Here is a 20,993-nt window from a genome sequence, read left to right as displayed (position 1 = left end):
GCTGTTTGATGCGGTATTACCATTTCCGAACCACTGGTAGAACAAATATTACGACTGAAACGGTTGGCCATTTGTACTGACTAGAAGAGGAGTACGATAACGTTAATGTAAAGTGTATAGAGCAAGGTGAGCGACTGGGTGGGCGGGGCCAGGTTCTAATCCCTTCTGGATGCAAATGACCCACGATTCTGGCTCTGGAAATTCCCATACTGCAGCTCTGGTAGCGTATGCTGCTGAGCTGGCTGTAGAGAGCCGGGGGCCTGGCCTGTCCCAGCGGCTGCAGGGTAAACATGATTATCAGGTTGGACCGCACAGGAGACGACACGTCCTCAATGGGGTTCAACACAGATGAACAAATCAATTCAAAAAGACCACAAGACAGCCGTCAACAATCACTTGTCATTTTGTATTTTTTTTTTTTTGTATTTTACAATTAAAAACTTCAAAGATTTAACATGCATAATTTTTTTTTAAAACACTCAAACCAAACTACCAAAAGAATCCGTTATCTAAATCAAAACTAAATAAATGAATAGTATTTTTTTTTTTATAGTATGTACATTTTTTCTTCACTAAAATCTCTGAAAATCAGTTTGAGGCCAGTTAATTATTAAAGCAAAAAGCATCAATCATTGTTTAAGAAACTATATACTCAAATATACTCAAGCACATACCCCAGATTGCAGCTAAAACATTTAGACTTCTTAAGTAAATTCATAAAATGCGTTCAAACAAAATCCAACGGTAGACTCAGACTATACCATTAATCAAATAAATGGAAATGAACAATAAATTATTCTACTTCTCGATGTAAAACCGGGCTCAAGTCACCGGGAAGATATCCCATATTAAAATGGTGTACAATAATTTCATAGATCATATAGACTCAAGAATCAATAACCAACAATACTGTGGTGGATTCTAATGGCATGGAAATTAAAATGGCACTTTGGTTGTGGAGCCGTCTGGAAACGTCTGCAGCGGGGACATGATTGTCAGGTCGGAGGTCAGACTTGAGCTCTAGACTAAGGAACACGCTACGTTAAGGCCGCAGGCTGCTTCAGTCCTAGCTAGCTCATAGCTTAAGAGCTGAAGCTAAGAGCTAACTCATTGTGGGTCATCCCTGTGAACTAAGACAGGAACTCCTGGTCTCCAAGACGGCATCCGAGAGTTGAAATGCAAGGAATGCACTTTATTGTAAACGTTGACAGCAGTGGAGGTGACTGCCTCCACTCCAAATGAAATGCTCCAATCAGAGGCCCTGATCTCCATTTCTCGGCCAATAGCAGGGCTTGCTGCGGCTGGGTCAAGGGTCAACTTGTTTGTTCACCGCGGGCTTCTTGGCAGCGGGTGCCCTCTTCTTGGTGTTGGTGGGTGCGGCTACGGTAGTGGTGGGCGTGTCCGCCGTCGCCGTGGGCGTTGCCATGGGCGCGGCGGAGGGGTTAGAGGGGTGGCGGCGGCGGCGGCCATTGTCTCCTGCTGAAGAGGAGTGGTGTCTCCGGCGCCCCCCCTCCTCTCCCGTGGCGGGCTGCGAAAACAAGCTGATTGGTCAGGAAAGGTCACATGGTACAAAAGACACACACACCTGAACCAACATTACATTGCAAACCAGCAAGCCTGTGACCATGACTACCGAAAGTAGGCCCGTCACCATGACTACCAGAAGTAGGCCTGTCACCATGACTACCAGAGGTAGGCCCGTCACCATGACTACCAGAAGTAGGCCCGTCACCATGACTACAAGAAGTAGGCCCGTCACCATGACTACCAGAAGTAGGCCCGTCACCATAACAGGCTTGCAATAATGTTAAAACTTTCTGGTTGGAATTACGCAGTCAGCTGGGAAATGACTCGTTGAAATGGGTGTTTAAACACCCCTTTAGCTACGTCATTACTATAAGGTATATCGCACGTAGGTGGATATACTGGATAGTAGGTGGATGAGGTCATTTTCCTGCCAGGCCTATATCCCTCTACGCACCACCACTCTGAAGTCCTCCAGGGTGCTGAACTTGGACAGGTGCTCCTGCAGGCGGGGGTCCAGGCGCTGCCTTGGGGTCCGGGAGTACTTCAGGAAGGCCCAGAACTTCTCCAGACCGTACAGCTGGCCTACAACACGACACAAACAGGGTTACCAGCTCGCACACACATCAGGGCTACACAACAGGGCCACACAACAGGGCCACACAACAGGGCCACACACTGAACGCCTCCTGCTTCATGTTCTGTTCACCTTTCTCAAAGTCCTTGATGGTTTCGTCCTGGAAGTCCTGGAACAGATCCTGGCGGAACCTCTTCTCCAGGCCATAGCTGTAGAACCTGAACAGACACTCCAGGCCGTACCTGAGGACCCAGACGCACGGTCTCAGTCTGAGCTCTCACGTGTCTACAACCCTCCAAAGTAAACTATATACACATCCCAATACATCACCATGTCCCACCAAAAACATCTGTCAGGTGTGTTCAGTTACCAGGTGTACTCGGTAAACAAGTGTGTACATGTGTGACCAGGTGTGTACTGGTGTGACCAGGTGTATACAAGGACAAGGTGTGCACAGGTGTGATCAGGTGTATACAAGGACAAGGTGTGCACAGGTGTGACCAGGTGTGTACAATGTGTGTACGAGTGCAAGGTGTGTAGAGTTGTGACCAGGTAATCTGGATGTAAAAAAAAAAAGGTGAGAAAATGCATGCAGTGTTCAAAGCCAGTTGAACACAGCTCAGAGAAGACTCACCCCGACCCACCCTCCTCCAACCCAATCCCAAAAACTCCAACCCAACGACATACCTGAGTGTTGAGTTAGACGCTACCCTGAGGCAACACCCAGCTCCACCCCACCCAGCTCCACCCCACCCAGCTACCCCGCCCCCCCCCCCCCCCCCCCCCCCAGTTCTGTTGCTTTCAGAAAGAACATTCTCTCCAGTGAGGGGGGGCTGGTGTTTTGAGACTTAAAAACAAGTCAGAAAAAGCTCAGATTTCACAAAATTACATGGAAAGGTTCATAAATGAACTAAACCAAGAAAGCAAATCGTTTTTTGGTAACTTAGTCAAATAACCTAGCCTTCTCATATTGCTTAGAATTACAAGAGGGTAAATTCCACAGTCAATTAATGACTGCATAAGTAAATATCTTCAAGCCACTGATATCAGGATGACCCTACAAACGAACATCAACTACGTTACATTTTAACGTAAAACCAAGAGATTCCCCGCCGGGGGAACAGGGCGTCCTTTGTCAGGCTTTAGGGGAGGAGTGACATAATGCTGTAGTCCTCTGCTCTTGGGGTGAAGGGCTTTAGGGATGGAGCCCACGTCGTTTGCGGAGGGTGCATGGAGCACCTTGTCCGAGTGGTCTCAAGGGAGCATGCCCTCAGTGGGGAGGGCCGACGCTTCGAGCCAATCAGAAGGCAGGCGCGGAGAGAGCGGCAGAGGTACCTGTAGTTGTCTCTGGCGTCCTCCACGGCCAGCAGTTTGAACTCCTCGTACATGCGTCGGTTGAAGTTGTCCCTCAGGAAGAAGGACCAGAAGCGGAACAGAGTGTTCATCTCCTGGGATTGGCCCGCACCAACACGCTTCCTCTCTGGACCAATAGAAACACAGCAGGCTCGTCAGAGTTGACCTGGACCATTATCCTAGTGCATGATGGGTAGTGTAATTCCATTAACTTCGTGCCTGATTGGTAACTTATGCTGTAATCCATTTGGATGGTACGCCGGTCCATGCAAGCTGTGAGTTGCAAATCTCCTTTCTTGTGGCATTTCACTGAGGCACGCCCCCTTTTGGTAGTAGTATCTCGTCGCTTTGAGTAGAGCGAGTTCAGTGAGGCTGAACCTACGACTCGTCAACAAAAATGGCTGCGCCCGTAAAGAGATTTATTTTCTTTGTATTTGTATCACGTTGGTCATTTGAATGTATGCTTTAACACACTTGATCACATTGCTACTTTATGCCGGTGACCAATTTATGCATTGCACGGTCTTGCTGTGCATGCAATACAATGTAAAGTTGTACCAACGTACCATCCAAATGGATTACAGCATTAGTTCCATTAACCTAGTGCATGATGGGTAGGGTAGTTCAATTAACCTAGTGCATGATGGGTAGGGTCCTTCAATTAACCTAGTGCATGATGGGTAGGGTAGTTCAATTAACCTAGTGCATGATGGGTAGGGTAGTTCAATTAACCTAGTGCATGATGGGTAGGGTAGTTCAATTAACCTAGTGCATGATGGGTAGGGTCCTTCAATTAACCTAGTGCATGATGGGTAGGGTAGTTCCAATAACCTAGTGCATGATGGATAGGGTAGTTCAATTAACCTAGTCCATGATGGGTAGGGTAGTTTAATTAACCTAGTCCATGATGGGTAGGGTAGTTCAATTAACCTAGTGCATGATGGGTAGGGTAGTTCCATTAACCTAGTGCATGATGGATAGGATGGTTCAATTAACCTAGTGCATGATGGGGAGTGTAGTTCCATAACCTAGTGCATTAAGGGTAGTGTAGTTCCATTAACCTAGTGCATGATGTATGAAACACAAATTGTGATATGACACACACGTGATATGTATGACACACAGTAATACACAACATGTGATATGACACACACACGTGATATGACACACACACACCACACGTGATATGACACACACACACACCACACGTGATATGACACACACACACCACACGTGATATGACACACACACACACACACACACACACACACACACACACACACACACACACACACACACACACACACACACACACACACACACACACACACACACACACACACACACACACACACACACACACACACACACACACACACACGGCGGCGTTACCAGAGAGGCAGCGTCGGCGGTACTTGTGGTAGCCCTGCTGGGTGAAGCCCTGGTCCCGCAGCAGCTCGTTGGACGGGTGCAGGAACTTGGGGAGGGAGTGGGGGGTGCAGCCCAGGGGGGCCGGGCCCTCCGAGGGGGAGGCGGTGGAGCTGCTGGGGGAGGAGGGGGGAGGGACGGTCAGTCACACTACAGCCGCTGTGGGGGGTGGAGGTCTGACCTGATGGAGGCGGAGCGGGGGCTGTGGTCCGTGGTCAGGGTGAGGGTTAGGGTTAGGGGGGGGTGGGGGTCAGGGTGGTGGTCAGGGTGGGGGTTAGGGTGGTGTCTGACCTGATGGAGGTGGAGTGCGGCCGGTGGTCCTGGGTTAGGGTGGGGGTTAGGGTGGTGTCTGACCTGATGGAGGTGGAGCGGGGGCTGTGGTCCTGGGTTAGGGTGAGGGTGAGGGTTGGGGATTAGGGTGGGGATTAGGGTGGGGGTCAGGGTGGGGGTCAGGGTGGGGGTCAGGGTGGTGTCTGACCTGTTGGAGGTGGAGCGCGGCCGGTGGTCCTGGGTTAGGGTGAGGGTTGGGGATAAGGGTGGGGGTTAGGGTGGTGTCTGACCTGATGGAGGTGGAGCGCGGCCGGTGGTCCTGGGTTAGGGTGAGGGTTGGGGATAAGGGTGGGGGTTAGGGTGGTGTCTGACCTGATGGAGGTGGAGCGCGGCCGGTGGTCCTGTGAGTCCATGATCCAGCCCACATGCTGCTCGTGCGGCGGGTTGGAGCTGTGGCGGGTCTTCTTCTTGCGGGGCGTCTGGGGCAGAAGAACAACATGTCCTGACTCATGGTACTGGTACTGGTACTGGGATCAAACCCACAGCCCTGACTCATGGTACTGGTACTGGTACTGGGATCAAACCCACAACCCTGACTCATGGTACTGGTACTGGGATCAAACCCACAACCCTGACTCATGGTACTGGTACTGGGATCAAACCCACAGCCCTGACTCATGGTACTGGTACTGGTACTGGGATCAAACCCACAACCCTGACTAATGGTACTGGTACTGGGATCAACCCACAACCCTGACGGGCCAGGTCACTGGCAGCACGCACTGACCAGGTATAATCTCCAGGACTACAGATGTGTACGGTAAGTCACGCCTCCACTGGTTGACAGGATTCAGTAAGTACGCGTTGCCTTGCTGAAAAGCACGAAGGAGGGTGGTTCCTTATGTTCTCTGAGAGGAGGAGAGAGGAGGAGGAGGAGCAGAGAGGAGGAGGAGAGGAAGAGAGAGGAGGAAAGAGGAGCACAGCAGAGAGGAGGAGCAGAGAGGAGGAGGAGCAGGAGGAGGAGCAGAGAGGGGATGAGGAGGAGGAGCAGAGAGAGGAGGAGCAGAGAGGAGGAGGAGCAGGAGGAGGAGCAGAGAGGGGATGAGGAGGAGGAGCAGAGAGAGGAGGAGCAGAGAGGAGGAGGAGCAGGAGGAGGAGCAGAGAGAGGAGGAGCAGAGAGGAGGAGGAGCAGGAGGAGGAGCAGAGAGAGGAGGAGGAGGAGAAGGAGGAGGAGGAGGAGGAGGAGCAGGAGGAGGAGCAGAGAGAGGAGGAGCAGAGAGAGGAGGAGCAGAGAGGAGGAGGAGCAGGAGGAGGAGCAGAGAGGGGATGAGGAGGAGGAGCAGAGAGAGGAGGAGCAGAGAGGAGGAGGAGCAGGAGGAGGAGCAGAGAGAGGAGGAGCAGAGAGAGGAGGAGCAGAGAGGAGGAGGAGCAGGAGGAGGAGCAGAGAGGGGATGAGGAGGAGGAGCAGAGAGAGGAGGAGCAGAGAGGAGGAGGAGCAGGAGGAGGAGCAGAGAGGGGATGAGGAGGAGGAGCAGAGAGAGGAGGAGCAGAGAGGAGGAGGAGCAGGAGGAGGAGCAGAGAGAGGAGGAGGAGGAGAAGGAGGAGGAGGAGGAGGAGGAGCAGGAGGAGAGGAAGAGAGAGGAGGAAAGAGGAGCACAGCAGAGAGGAGGAGCAGAGAGGAGGAGGAGCAGGAGGAGGAGCAGAGAGGGGATGAGGAGGAGGAGCAGAGAGAGGAGGAGCAGAGAGGAGGAGGAGCAGGAGGAGGAGCATAGAGAGGAGGAGCAGAGAGAGGAGGAGCAGAGAGGAGGAGGAGGAGGAGAAGGAGGAGGAGGAGGAGGAGGAGCAGGAGGAGGAGGAGCAGAGAGAGGAGGAGCAGAGAGAGGAGGAGCAGAGAGAGGAGGAGCAGAGAGGAGGAGGAGGAGGAGAGAGGAGGAGGAGCAGCAGAGAGGAGGGCCTCACCTGTCCGTCCACCTCGGCGCTCCCCTTGATGACCGGGTAGAAGCGGGGGGTCTTGTTGAGGTCCAGGCGGCCGGGGGTCCGGGGGGTCTTGGGGGTCCGCGGGGTCCTGGCCTGCAGGTCTCTGGGGGACTGGGGGACACTGGCGGGCAGGGACTGGGCCAGGTCCTGGATCTCCACTGGAACCGGAGACACGTCCACTGGAACCAGAGACAGACCAGTAAGACCACAACACTAGAATACCAGTAAGACCACAACACTAGAATACCAGTAAGACCACAACACTAGAATACCAGCAAGACCACAACACTAGAATACCAGCAAGACCACAACACTAGAATACCAGCAAGACCACAACACTAGAATACCAGTAAGACCACAACACTAGAATACCAGTAAGACCACAACACTAGAATACCAGTAAGACCACAACACTAGAATACCAGTAAGACCACAACACTAGAATACCAGTAAGACCACAACACTAGAATACCAGTAAGACCACAACACTAGAATACCCGTAAGACCACAACACTATAAAACCATTAAGAGCACAACACTATAAAACCATTAAAACCACAACACTATAATACCGAAAGGACCACAACACTATAAAACCAGTAATACCATTGAGACAACAGAATACTAGATCAACATGAATATACTACTAACAAAACATGAATACAGTACCAATTTAATGACATGAATATCCCAAACCAACTCTCCATCCTCCTAAATCCAATTCCTTCTAATTATAACCGGCCGCTAAATGGGGAATATACTCCAATTACGCTTTGATTGACTTTCTACAAGCAGAGTGCATTTCCTTCTCACGCTCTTGAATAGCGCTAGTGTTGCTGTGCATCTCATCTAAACTTTGCACAATGGAGAAAACACTTTTATCATTATGATCACTTAAGTTACAAAGTCTTCATTTTAACTTGGATATAGAGAGATTTATAGAGATGTGTATAGATGTATAGAGATGTCAATAGAGATGAGATTTCTACAGAGATGTGTGTAGAGATATATAGAGATTTGGATAGAGACATATACATGCGTAAAGGGATGTGTATAGATAAAGAAATGTAAACAGAGATCTTTAGAGATGTCTAATATATATATATATTAGGGCTGTAACGATACGCGTATCAAACCGAAAATCGCGATACTCAAAGCCACAAAACTGTCTCGCGGTGTGAGAAGGCAGAAGCGCGATATGCCCTTTCTAACTCTTCGGTCAAATTGTCCGATTGAAATTTGCTAATAATTTGTCTAAATAATAGTCTGCTGACAGCACCCCCTCCTATCGATGCCGTAAATATGTGACGAGATGCCCTCTCTGTGATCACAGCTCTCCGTGGCTACGGAGGATTGCATTTCTCCACAGCCGTCGAAGTCCTCATATGCGAAATGAACGACATTTATCCAGAGTGGGCCAAGTGCGAAAAAAATTGCCAGTATGATCCTGTCTCTAGTGTTTTGTGTGATTTGACTGGCAGCTCTGCTTATTGGTCGGAATGAAGCGGCCACCGATTATTGACAGGATGGGTACTTTATTCTACCGGACTCGTTCGCTTTTTCACTAGACACACGTGCTACCGCTCGCTCTCCTCACTCGCTGACGTCACTCACACACGCATACGCACACTGCCATTCTCGTGCATACACATATGCTACTCGTAACACTATGCCTCGTTATTGCGACATTCATGTTTTTCCTCATCTATTGAAAGTTAGGCTATTAAACATGTTGCATTCTATACGGCCTGATTATGTCATTATTTAAGCTACATAGCCTAATAAGAAGCGCTAATAAGGATATTTGAATCAACCAACCAAACAGTTAAAGGGGCCCTATTATGCCTACCAGCAAAAAGCATCCTCCAACTGCAATCTTTGGTTATTTCTTTATTAATTTAGCTATACTTTAATAGTATTCTTTCGGTTCAAATCTGTTCAGTGCTCCAAATTATTTGTTATTAAATGTTACATTAAGATAATTGGTATTTAAGTGTTGTTTAAATAAAATGCTTTTTAAATTTAAAAGAATCGTGGGATGTAGCGAACCGTGGGTCAACAATCGTGATACAAACCGAATCGTGAATTTGTGTATCATTACAGCCCGAATATATATATATATATATATATATATATATATATTAGTGCTGTCAGTTAAAAGCGTTAGTAACGGCGTTAACGCAAACCAATTTTAACGGCGTTACATTTTTTATCACGCGATTAAAGCAATATATTTATTTTTTTCCTATGGCTCAAAACAAAGAAGCAGTAGCCTGACTGCTATGTTCAAGGCAGTATGTTTGTATGTTCATCGTTTAATTGCACTATAGGCTTTTTTTTGGATTGTCCTGTTTTGTTCAGTATATGCCAATGTTGTTATCAATATAAAAAACATTTGCACAAGGCAAGCCGATGCACTTCTCCATGTTGATAAGAGCATTAAAATGAGAAAAATTAATGGGACAAAGAAATCAAGGGATATTTAGCATAGAAAAACATTTGCGATTTAATCGTGAGTTAACTATGGCATTAATGCGATTAATCGCGATTCAATATTTGAATCGCTTGACAGCACTAATATATATATATATATATATATATATATATGTCAATAGAGATATATAGAGATATCAATAGAGGTATATGGAGATGGAGATATATAGAGATGTCTATAGAAATGTGTATATATATTCTGTATAGAGATGTTTATAGATTACCTGAACTTGGAATCTGTGGAACTTCTTGGTTGGGGTCCACAGGGGGTTTTGGGGCGAGGGTCTCGAACTCATCTTGACTGATGACACTGATCTTCTTGTAGCTCCCTACTTCCTGCTAGAACACACACACACACCCAAGTCAGTTCAAGGTTGAACCGTAAGCTAAGGGCCATTCTGCCTAGTTAGCAGTTAGCTGACGGCTTAGCAGGTAGTTGAGGGGGCTAGTAGTTAGCCGCGGGGCTAGCAGTTAGCTGACGGATCAGCTGAGACTTTGTGTTGACTTACACGTCAGCACAAAGGCCAAGGTCGTCCTCTGTGTGCGTGTGCGCGTGCCTGCGTGTGCGTGTGTGTGTGTTCAGGTGCAGTGGTTCTCGGCTCGGGGACCTTTGAGCTCTGATTGCGCGGACAGCACGGTGCAGCCTCAGATAGTGGGCTGGTCCCCCTTTGCTGGGAACAGGGGGACCACCTGCGCCCCCGGACCCTGATAGAGCTGCCCCGTGGGGAGCACAGTGGCGTCTAACGGAGGACCATATCCACTAGCATGCTCTGACTGCTGAACGAGCCCAGGAAAATAAGAATCAGTGTCACCAAACACGTAGACAGCAGGTAAACAAGAGCAGGTAAACAAGAGCAGGTATTCAGCTGATAAACCAGAGCAGATAAACAAGAGCAGGTAAATAAGAGCAGGTTAAGAGGACCCGGTAAAACACCAGCCTTTAACCACCAGCCGGTAAACACCCCCCAGCGGTAGTGCCCCACCTGGCAGGGCTCGGGCTCGGGGCCGCTCCACAGGTCCTGCTCGTAGTAGTACAGGCCGTCGTTGATGGTCTGGGCCAGGTCCATGGTGATCTTGGCGCGGGACTCGTGGTTGCCGGTGCGATCCCCCCCGGGGTGTTTCCGCAGGTGGGGGGGCGTCTGCGTGACGATCAGGATCTTGTTGACGTCGTTGTCGTCCAGCTCGTAGTCGGAGTCCTCGTCCGACCAATCGGTGAAGGTGTTCTTCCTCGGTGCCATCTGCTCCATCTCCTCGTCGAACAGGAAGTCCAGCTCCTCCTGGGGGGGGGCCGGGGGGGGCCCGGGGGCGGGGGGGGTCTCCTGGAAGAGATCAGAGAACCATGAGGAGCGGGGGTGACCAGGTCAGAGGTCAGGTGACCAGGGTCAGTTGACCAGGCAGTACCTTGTTGCGTCCTGTCGACTGGCGCTGGCGTTTCTCCACCTGGATCCAGGCGTCCGTGTCGGAGGCCGGAGGGTCCAGGGTGGGCGTGGCTTGACCTATGGGCGTGGCTAGAGCTGTGGGCGTGGCTAGAGCTGTGGGCGTGGCTAGAGCTGTGGGCGTGGCTAGAGCTTTGGGCGTGGCTGAACCAGGGGGGCTGCTGACCTCCGGATCCACTGGTCCTTCTGTCAGATGGGATTAGAACCGATTAGAACCCACCGGACCTGTCATGGCGTCAACACAACCTACTAACCAGCAGGGTAACCAGACGGACCTCACTAACCAGCAGGGTAACCCGATGGTCCTCACTAACCAGCAGTTTAACTCGACTGTCCTCACTAACTAGCAGTGGTCCTCACTAACCAGCAGGGTAACCTCATGGTCCTCACTAACCAGCAGTGTAACCCGACGGTCCTCACTAACCAGCAGGTTAACCTGGTTGTCCCCACTAACCACGATGGTCCTCACTAACCACTAGGGTAACCCGATGGTCCTCACTAACCAGCAGGTTAACTTGAAGGTCCTCACTAACCAGCGGTGTTACCCGATGGTCCTCACTAACCAGCAGTATAACCCGACGGTCCTCACTAACCAGCAGGTTAACCTCATGGTCCTCACTAACCACTAGTGTAACCTCATGGTTCTCACTAACCACTAGTGTAACCTCATGGTCCTCACTAACCACTAGTGTAACCTCATGGTCCTCACTAACCACTAGTGTAACCTCATGGTTCTCACTAACCACTAGTGTAACCTCATGGTCCTCACTAACCACTAGTGTAACCTCATGGTCCTCACTAACCATTAGTGTAACCTCATGGTCCTCACTAACCACTAGTGTAACCTCATGGTCCTCACTAACCACTAGTGTAACCTCATGGTCCTCACTAACCACTAGTGTAACCTCATGGTCCTCACTAACCACTAGTGTAACCTCATGGTCCTCACTAACCGGCTGTAGATGGGGTGAAGGCCTGGCCGGGGATGAACTCGGGGCAGTGGATGAGCTGGGTGAAGTCGGTGTGTGGGGACCCGACGACCATGGACCCGGGGATGGGCCAACGCTCGGGGTCCACCTTACAGCGCACCCGGTCGATCGCCACTTCCACCTCGTCACTACTCCTTAGAGCCTACACACACACCAGGGATGGAAATGTACTTTTTTGCCTACCAGCCACTGTGGCAGGTAGATTTAAAAATCTACCAGTCACTCATCTTTTTTACCAGCCACTTTTTATACGCTATTTATATTTTTAACATATGCGTACATTTTAAACAATATAATAGTAACAATAGATACAAAAAGTGTTTTTCATACACATCAATTTCTCCATCAGAAGTGATTTTTACTGTAAGTAGGTGCTACCAAGGAACAGAGTTGAAAACGTTACACTCTTGCCGCATATGATAAACAATACACAGGTATCTGTCTTGTTAAGTCATGTTTATTTCAAAACTTCGACGTGGGGACGTTGATTACGTTGAAATTCAAATCCAGATACGCTCACACACACATTTAGAGGAGGACAGGGAAGTGTGTTTAGCGGACCGTGTGGTGTTTTGGGGACAGTGTAGTGTGTTGAGAGGACATTGTGTTGTGGGGACAGCTTAGTGTTTTGAGAGGACAGCGTGTTTATGGAACAGTGTAGTGTGTTTTGGGGACAGTGTGGTGTGTTTAGGGTAAAGGGTGTTTATGGAACAGTGTAGTGTGTTTTGGGGACAGTGTGGTGTGTTTAGGGTAAAGGGTGTTTATGGAACAGTGTGGTGTGTTTTGGGGACAGTGTGGTGTGTTTAGGGTAAAGGGTGTTTATGGAACAGTGTGGTGTGTTTTGGGGACAGTGTGGTGTGTTTAGGGTAAAGGGTGTTTATGGAACAGTGTGGTGTGTCTTGGGGACAGTGTGGTGTGTTTAGGGTAAAGGGTGTTTATGGAACAGTGTGGTGTGTTTTGGGGACAGTGTGGTGTGTTTAGGGTAAAGGGTGTTTAGGGGACAGTGTGTTAAGGCCCTAAACACACCACACTGTCCCCACAACTCAGTGTCCCATAAACACAGTGTCCCCTAAACTTTAGGGGACACTGTGTTGCGGGGACAGTGTCGAGGAGACACTGGGAGGACGTACCTCCATGATGAGGCTGAGGTCAGTGGTCAGGGCCTGGACCCGGTGGAAGCCAGCGATCAGCGAGACGGGCAGGTAGCCCTGGGCGTCCATCTTCCGCCGCAGGAAGAAGTCTCGCTCCAGGTTGTGGAGGCTGAAGTAGTACTCACTGACCCCACCAGAAAACAGGCAGAACAAAGACGGGTCAGTGGCAGGAACGGAACACATTGATGTATCAAACACATGCACGGAAACACAGCCCTAGCCATCGGTTATATTTCATATATATATATATATATATGCAAACTAGCATCAAGGCAAGTGGTTACTTGAAGGCTAGTGGTTAGTTGCTCTTGGCATTTTGGCTAGTGGTTATCAGCTTCTATCATTAAGGCTAGTGGTTAGCTGCTCCTGGCATTATGGCTAGTAGTTAGCTGAAGGCTAGTGGCTAGCTGAAGCCTGGTAGTTAGCTTAAGGCTAACGATTAGCTTAAGGCTAACGGTTAGCTACTCGCAGCATTAAGGCTAGTGGTTAACTGCTCCTGGTGTTCAGGCTAGTGGTTAGCTGAAGGCTAGTGGTTAGCTACTTGCAGCATTAAGGCTAGTGGTTAACTGCTCCTTGTGTACAGGCTAGTGGTTAGCTGAAGGCTAGTGGTTAGCTGAAGGCTCACATTTGGCGCTTGACGTATTCCTTGAGGAGCTTCTCGTCCACGGTGTACATCTGGACCTTGCTGCCGTTGTCGTAGTAGTACACCATGTTGGCGCCCTGGACCCCCGGTTGGAGGGCGCCGTCCGGACCCTCTTTGGAGCTCTGGCCATACTCAAAACGTCCTGCAGAGAAAACGCAAGCATCACTGGACTCTGCAGAGCTTCACAACAGAAGCACCTTAAGGCCGATATATGCTCTGTTTTAGACGTAACGCGTAAGCACGTAAGATACATAACCCCCCCTTGCGCGGTAAAATATCCCCCCTTACGTGCTTAAGTGCGTCGCCCAGAATTCCTGACTATGCGACTAAAACACTACGGCCCTACGCAGCTCGCAAAGACTGTGATTGGCCAGCTAACCACATCCTTTAAACAAGCCAGCGATTTCCACTTCCACGCCCACAGATTCGTTCGTTGCTCCCTCTACTGTTCTGGCGGAGAATCCCCTTGCAACACGCGCAATCCTTAAGGAACCTTAAAGGAACCGTAAATCAAAACTTGTCTAAAACAAGTCCCTTGTGTAAATTACGTGCTTACGTCCCTAAAACGACCCTAAATCGGCCTTTAGCCATAAGCTGGGGGGGGGGGGGCAGGGGAGGTGAGGTGTCTGGTGTTCAAGGTCTGGTCTACGGTGCGTGTTCCAGGTCTGCTGTTCCAGGTCTGCTGTTCAAGGTCTGATTAACGGTCTGGTGTTCCAGGTCTGGTGTTCCAAGTCAGGTCAACAGTCTGGTGTTCCAGGGTCAGGTCAACGGTCTGGTGTTCCAAGTCAGGTCAACAGTCTGGTGTTCCAGGTCCGGTCAACAGTCTGGTGTTCCAGGTCCGGTCAACAGTCTGGTGTTCCAGGTCAAGTCAACAGTCTGGTGTTCCAGGTCAAGTCAACAGTCTGGTGTTCCAGGTCAAGTCAACAGTCTGGTGTTCCAGGTCCGGTCAACAGTCTGGTGTTCCAGGTCCGGTCAACAGTCTGGTGTTCCAGGTCCGGTCAACAGTCTGGTGTTCCAGGTCAGGTCAACAGTCTGGTGTTCCAGGTCAGGTCAACAGTCTGGTGTTCCAGGTCAGGTCAACAGTCTGTGTTCCAGGTCAGGTCAACAGTCTGGTGTTCCAGGTCCGGTCAACAGTCTGGTGTTCCAGGTCAGGTCAACAGTCTGGTGTTCCAGGTCCGGTCAACAGTCTGGTGTTCCAGGTCAAGTTAACAGTCTGGTGTTCCAGTTCAACAGTCCGGGTACTTAGTTTTAATGATTTAACAACAATCTTATAGTGTCTAAGATTAAATGCAACTAAAGCGGCCATGTGCAGAATTGAGTGACCTCTAGCGGTGGTTGTGCAGATCGCAACCAACTGACCGAAACAAAGAAAAAAGTAAGTAATCCTATCGTTTTAAATCAGCTAGTGCTATTATTATGCTTCATGGATTATACATCAATGAAAACATACTTCCGAACATTATATTCCGTTTCGCTAGATTCAATTAAAGTCTGCAGCTTTAATGCTACTAACCCTAAAGGTCACACTTTCACATACCTCGTCCGCGACCTCTCCCGCGGCCGCGACCTTTGACCCTGCCGCCTCGCAGTGTGCCGCGCGCGGCGTCCTCGCCGGGGTCCCTGTCCCGCCTCCAGCCTGGTGGGAAGACAACCGCCTCTGGTTACCATGCCGATGATGATGAAGACCATGAGAGAGATGTACGTAAATGTTTACAGGCGGTCTGGTGACAGCATGAGAAACAGGAGAGCCCGTTTCCTGCATGTCTCACCCGGGGGGGGGGAGAGAGCGAGAGAGCGAGAGAGAGAGAGAGATAGAGAGTAACTGCCAACTTACTCCTGTTGCTATCATGCGCCCTGTTACTATGGAGCGTGTGGTTAGCTGATGGGGTGTCAGGTGACTCGTGGGCGGGGTTTGTCAGGCTGGGGTCGCAGGCTCCATCCCCGATCACTTCCTCCACAGCCAGGGAGACCCACTTATGTTTGTTACCTAGCGACCGAGAACACCAGGTGAGGGAGAGTTCTCCCAAAGCACTTTCACTCTGGATTAGAGAAACCGCTTTCACTCCAGATCAAAGAAACCCTTTTCACTTAAATCCCTTTTTAAAGTTATCCCACCCATTTCAATTCCCTGTTAGAGTAAACAGTTTACACTCAAGAATAAACATCCACTTCCACTTTAGTCCATTTGTACATAAATTCCTTTTTAAAAAGGGCACCACTTTCACTCTGGATGGGAGAAACCGCTTTCACACTGGATGTCCTTCCATCATTTTAAAAACGTAAACTTGATGGTAGAGGGGGAGGGGCATAGTCTTTGAGTTAGTGATGGTGATGAGCACAACAAACGATACACATTAGAGTCCTGAACAATGATGGAGTCAGAAGCAGAAGTCAACGAACAATGGGGCTTGTGGTGTTGTGGTAATGTTCATAAGAAGAAAAACACAGGACATCATGCGTTGATCATAATAAGAATACAGGATATCATGTGACCATTCCGTGCCGCAATAATTAACATATTACCAAAATCATATAGCAATGCGTTACCGGCTACTTTGTAACCAAAGAAAGGTATTACTATTAGGGATCGACCGATATATCGGTCGGCCGATATTATCGGCCGATATTGGCGTTTTTTACGTTTATCGGTATCGGCCGATAAGCAGCTGATTTTCGCCGATATTTTTTTCGCCAAGTTTTCTTTTATTTTTTACTTGTTCTAACTCACCTGTTTTAATATTTGTTAAATATTGTTCATGTACTTGTTCTTACTAATTCTACCTCACCTGTTTTTACTATTTGAAAAAATGAATGAAAAATGATGAAAAAATATCGGTATCGTATCGGCCCTAAAAAATCTGTATCGGTCGATCCCTAGTTACTATTTTATCTAAATATATGAAAGCAGAAAACAAGAGAGTACAGGAGAGTGGCATGTACAGGAGTGATAACATATGAGGGTGATAACGTACAGGAGAGTGACATGTACAGGAAAGTGATAATGTACAGGAGAGTGACATGTACGAGAGTGACGATGTACAGGAGTGTGATTACGTACAGGAGAGTGAGAATAGTAATCCATACCTCCTCTCTTCCTGAGGGCAGTGGTCTTGGGGTCCACGCCCACCTCAGGCTCTTTGTCCCTGGGTACGGCGGGGGCCTTGTCAGCCTCCCGCGGGGCCTCCTGGTTCTCCTTGGAGTCGCCGTCTGTCTTCTGCTCCTCCTGCTCTCCTCCCTTCTCCTCCTGGTCGCCCTTTCTCTTCTCCTTCTCCCGCCGAGCAGGAGCCGGCTTCTTCTCCTCCGTGTTGGGGGAGGTGCTCTGGGTCTGGCAGGGCGGGGCAGCTGATTGGATTACTTAATTCAGACCTCAACCAATTAGCAACCAGGAGATGGAAGAAGGAACATGAGCCGGTCAGGCCGAGGACTAGCCCTCTGGTACTGATAGGAGACTTATGGCGCGTTTCCAACAGCGCGTTTGGGTTTGGTATGCAAAGGTGCGGCACGGTTCGTGTTCTCACCGCCAAAAGTGGGCAGGGTCCGGCCTGAGCCGTACTCATCCCGCAGTACCCCCCCGTTGGTGTCCTGAGACGCCTGAAAGGGGGCCAACAAGTTCGAGCTACACACGCCGTCCGTTGATTGGTCGACAGAATCGTCGCTTCCGTGCGACAGGGGGATAATAACAAACAAAATACCCGCGAGATATTTCTGGACAACGGCGGAGGCTTTCTTTATTGAAGAAAATGTCGAGCAAAAGTTTGCCGTCCTTCTTGGACGTCCTAAATTGTTGCTCTTTGTTCATTGTGTCGCGTTCTTCTTTTCCTTGGATTTATTTGCAGACTACACTGTGTCGAGCTGCTATCAGGTCAGGATTGCTGACGTAGCTGCCGCGGCTATCGCCATCCGGCTTAAAACCCTGCCCTACCATAAGGGTACAATCAGCGGTGGAAACGCGATGCGTAACTTAGCTGGGCTAAAGCGCACCTTCACTACTGTGCCAAGGCGTGCTGCGCCGAAGCGCGACCGCCGGTGGAAACGCGCCATAAGCCTGAACTAGACCTCCTCCGGGGATCAATAGACCGGGAGCATCAGAGGCTGAAGGCTGACAACAGTGAGGCACAACAACAGCTTCAAACCCTTCACCATACTCAAGTTCGACTCATCAAGTGGAAGGCCTCACCTCTTTGACCAGCTCCCCAGGGGTGGGCCAGTTTGTGATGTCACTGAAGTCCCCAGACTGGAAGAGATTAACACAAACAATACAGAAGTTAAGGATGTCAAATATTAGGGGGGGGGGGGGGGGGGGTACAGACTGAGAGGGGGGGTTGCAGACTGGGGGGGGGGGGGGGGGTACAGACTGAGAGGGGGGGTTGCAGACTGGGGGGGGGTACAGACTGAGAGGGGGGGTTGCAGACTGGGGGGGGGGGGTACAGACTGAGAGGGGGGGTTGCAGACTGGGGGGGGTACAGACTGAGAGGGGGGTACTGGGGGGGGGGGTACAGACTGAGAGGGGGGGTTGCAGACTGGGGGGGGTACAGACTGAGAGGGGGGTGCAGACTGAGAGGGGGGGTTGCAGACTGGGGGGGTACAGACTGAGAGGGGGGTGCAGACTGAGAGGGGGGGTTGCAGACTGGGGGGGGTACAGACTGAGAGGGGGGTACAGACTGAGAGGGGGGTACGGGGGGGGTAGAGACTGAGAGGGGGTGGGATCAGACTTGGGGGGTGGGGGGGATAACTTCTTGGTTATATGCTATCTTGAAATTCCCTCATGTTCAGTTGTTCCCGTGTATGAGGGACGGTGTCCTCAAAGTTGATCAGTTAGTTAGCAGAACTTCCACTGTTTCTTCAGGAGCTTGCTAGTGCTCATGATGGGCCTCACTCAGGCCAGCCGGGACACAGCTTACCAGATGAGGGGAGCCCTTGTATTTTACAGAAAATATCCTGTTGTACAACTTTATATATTTGAGTCAACCGTAGCAAGGAAATGTTCACAAACACGGTGGGACCGAGAAAAGATTTCACATAAAACAAGTCCTTTGGGGGTTTCCCTTAACAGGCGGTGAGAACTGATGTATGTACTGTCTGGCGCCGAGATGGTCACAGATGCCAAGTGAAGGACTTTTACCTTACTGGACTTCCTGGTCCTGGGTTTGGCTGCACGGACCACTTTAAGGGGGCTCTGTTGATCTGGGGAGACGACACCAATCAAGACATGACACTTCATGACAAACAAGCCTGAGGAAACACGTCTGGCCCTGTAGACCAGGGCCTCATCGCACTCAACGGTCTGCTTATCTGCAGATGGATTCTTGTATTTGCCCTACAGCGTATAGTAGTAGCTGTTTGGACCTGCTAGCTGTGAGTTAGCTGCAGCAACTGAGGTAGAGGGAGTGGCTCTATCAGTCAACAGAGACTGGCCACCCTGATAAGAAGCTAAACCACCCACCCACTACACATTACACACAGTCCTGTAGGTTTGCCTCAACTTCATAGTAGATCAACTATAATTCCTCGTTTTGCTGAAAATACAATTAATTCCTGATCCATTACACATCCACCAATACAATGCGTTATTACGCGTTGTTGAAGTTGACTTTAAACACCTGCCCTGGCTGGCGGGGGAGGTAGTGCAGACGGGCAGGTCATTGGTCGGCAGCACCATGGCTGTATTATGGGTAGAACACGTGTCTCCCACCGCTACTGCTTAGCAGCCAGGCTCCGCACCAGCCACCCAGCAGCGGGTCGACTCGGGGCGGCGTGCCTGCCACTTTGTCCTATACGGGAGCTTGGTGGTTGGCTTCAGACCTTTTAGGAGAAGGGAGCCCAGAAGGAGGGGAGCTGCCAGCAGCCACAAGCTAAATATGTAGCACTTGAAGCTAAAGCAGTAGCACTTGTCAGCAATCCCCACGTGTTCCGCTGCAACTGGAGCGGAGGGGGATGGGAGCAGATCGCTCACCCAACACCCTACTGACTTTAGGTCCTCAGCTCCTCCAAAGCCCCCAGGCCCCAAGCTTCTCAAAAGCCCCCAAATCCTCCAAAGCCCCCAGGCCCCCGACCCACTGCAGGTCCACATATTAAACAGTTCCATCGGGGAGTCCCAACCCCGCCATGCGGGAGAGGGTGCCAGCTGGCTCGGTTACCAATAAGGCTTAGTCATCAATGCTATTTTTAAATACATGGATCATTACCCTTTTCATGCGGACCGAGGGTAGCGGGGTTATGGGGGACCCGGCCCGGGGTCCTCTTAGCCCATGCGTTCACTTTGGGCGGAGGAGCGTCTAGGACCTTCTCCCTCGCAGTCTCTCCGACCTCCACGTTTCCACTGCGGGGGTTCTGCTCGTTCTCCTTGTCGTTCTCTTTGCATCTCTTGTTCAGGTCCACCGGGCTGCCCGAACAACCGGGTCCGTCCGGGGCTCGGTCCTGGTGCTTCTGGCTCTGCTCTGCGGCCAGATGGACTTGTTCTTCTGACTTGTTTTGGTGGCTCTCCACGCCAGTCGTCAGCCCCGAGTTACCCTCGACCTCTGTAGACATCTTGCTAGTTTACTACTTGTTTACCACTAGTTCACTACTACTACCACTAGTACTTCTGCTACGAGTACCACTACTAGTACTCCTACTACCCACAGGAGAGCTCCAGGGTGAGTCTGGTCCTTAGTCCTGGTCCAGGACGGCGAGCCGAGTGACAGCAGCGCAGCTCGTGGTAAACAACGAGAGGGCTGGACCTCGTTAGCCACCTAGCCGCTAACCCCCCAGCTTCTACTTCTGGCGCTAGCCAGTTAGCTTCTACTGCTAGCGTTAGCCAATTAGCTTCTAGTGCTAGCGTAGGCTGCTACCAACTCTGTCCCACTTTCCTCTCATATCAACAAGTCGTCGCCAGAGTGCATCAAGTTATTAGATATCATCTAAAGGACGCGGAATCAGTCCACTTGCAACTTTGGGAAACTTTGTAAATATATGTGTATAGATCTATTTATATCGATATATTTATGTGTTATATAAATATACATAAATGTATATAGAGGGAAATCTAAAAATATGATAAGCAGCTTCCAACCGTTAATAGACTTCCATGGCAGCAGAAGGACTCGTGCTGTAAACAGCGCTCTGCTGCCCCCGGCGGCCACACCGCGCAACAGCAGGTTGGACCGGTGGGGG

General features: G+C 50.2%; 2 protein-coding genes across 5 annotated transcripts in view; one reads left to right on the top strand and one right to left on the bottom strand.

Moving 5' to 3' along the window:
* Positions 1 to 20,993, top strand: part of LOC115544457 (uncharacterized) — a 993,561-nt gene that overhangs the window by 329,903 nt on the left and 642,665 nt on the right. The window lies entirely within an intron of this gene.
* larp1b (La ribonucleoprotein 1B) lies at positions 388 to 20,910 on the bottom strand. 4 transcript variants are annotated; one of them, XM_030357430.1, is made up of 19 exons: positions 20,027 to 20,909; positions 18,964 to 19,025; positions 18,019 to 18,075; positions 16,926 to 17,166; positions 15,676 to 15,828; positions 15,379 to 15,477; positions 13,824 to 13,983; positions 13,178 to 13,322; positions 12,012 to 12,189; positions 11,024 to 11,244; positions 10,606 to 10,941; positions 9,847 to 9,961; positions 7,112 to 7,308; positions 5,525 to 5,631; positions 4,847 to 4,998; positions 3,437 to 3,581; positions 2,234 to 2,343; positions 1,982 to 2,109; positions 388 to 1,528 (listed from the first exon to the last, which is right to left on the bottom strand). In XM_030357430.1, exons 1-19 carry the CDS (start codon positions 20,367 to 20,369, stop codon positions 1,307 to 1,309), a joined length of 3,171 nt encoding a protein of 1,056 aa, XP_030213290.1. In that variant the 5' UTR covers positions 20,370 to 20,909; the 3' UTR covers positions 388 to 1,306. The 4 variants fall into 4 exon arrangements, with proteins under 4 accessions (XP_030213290.1, XP_030213291.1, XP_030213292.1 ...); XM_030357431.1 differs by having other exon boundaries at positions 4,847 to 4,995; XM_030357432.1 differs by having other exon boundaries at positions 9,847 to 9,958.

This window comes from Gadus morhua, chromosome 5 (genome assembly GCF_902167405.1).
Source record: "Gadus morhua chromosome 5, gadMor3.0, whole genome shotgun sequence".
Lineage (NCBI taxonomy): Eukaryota > Metazoa > Chordata > Actinopteri > Gadiformes > Gadidae > Gadus > Gadus morhua.
This window is presented reverse-complemented; position numbering and strand designations above follow the sequence as displayed.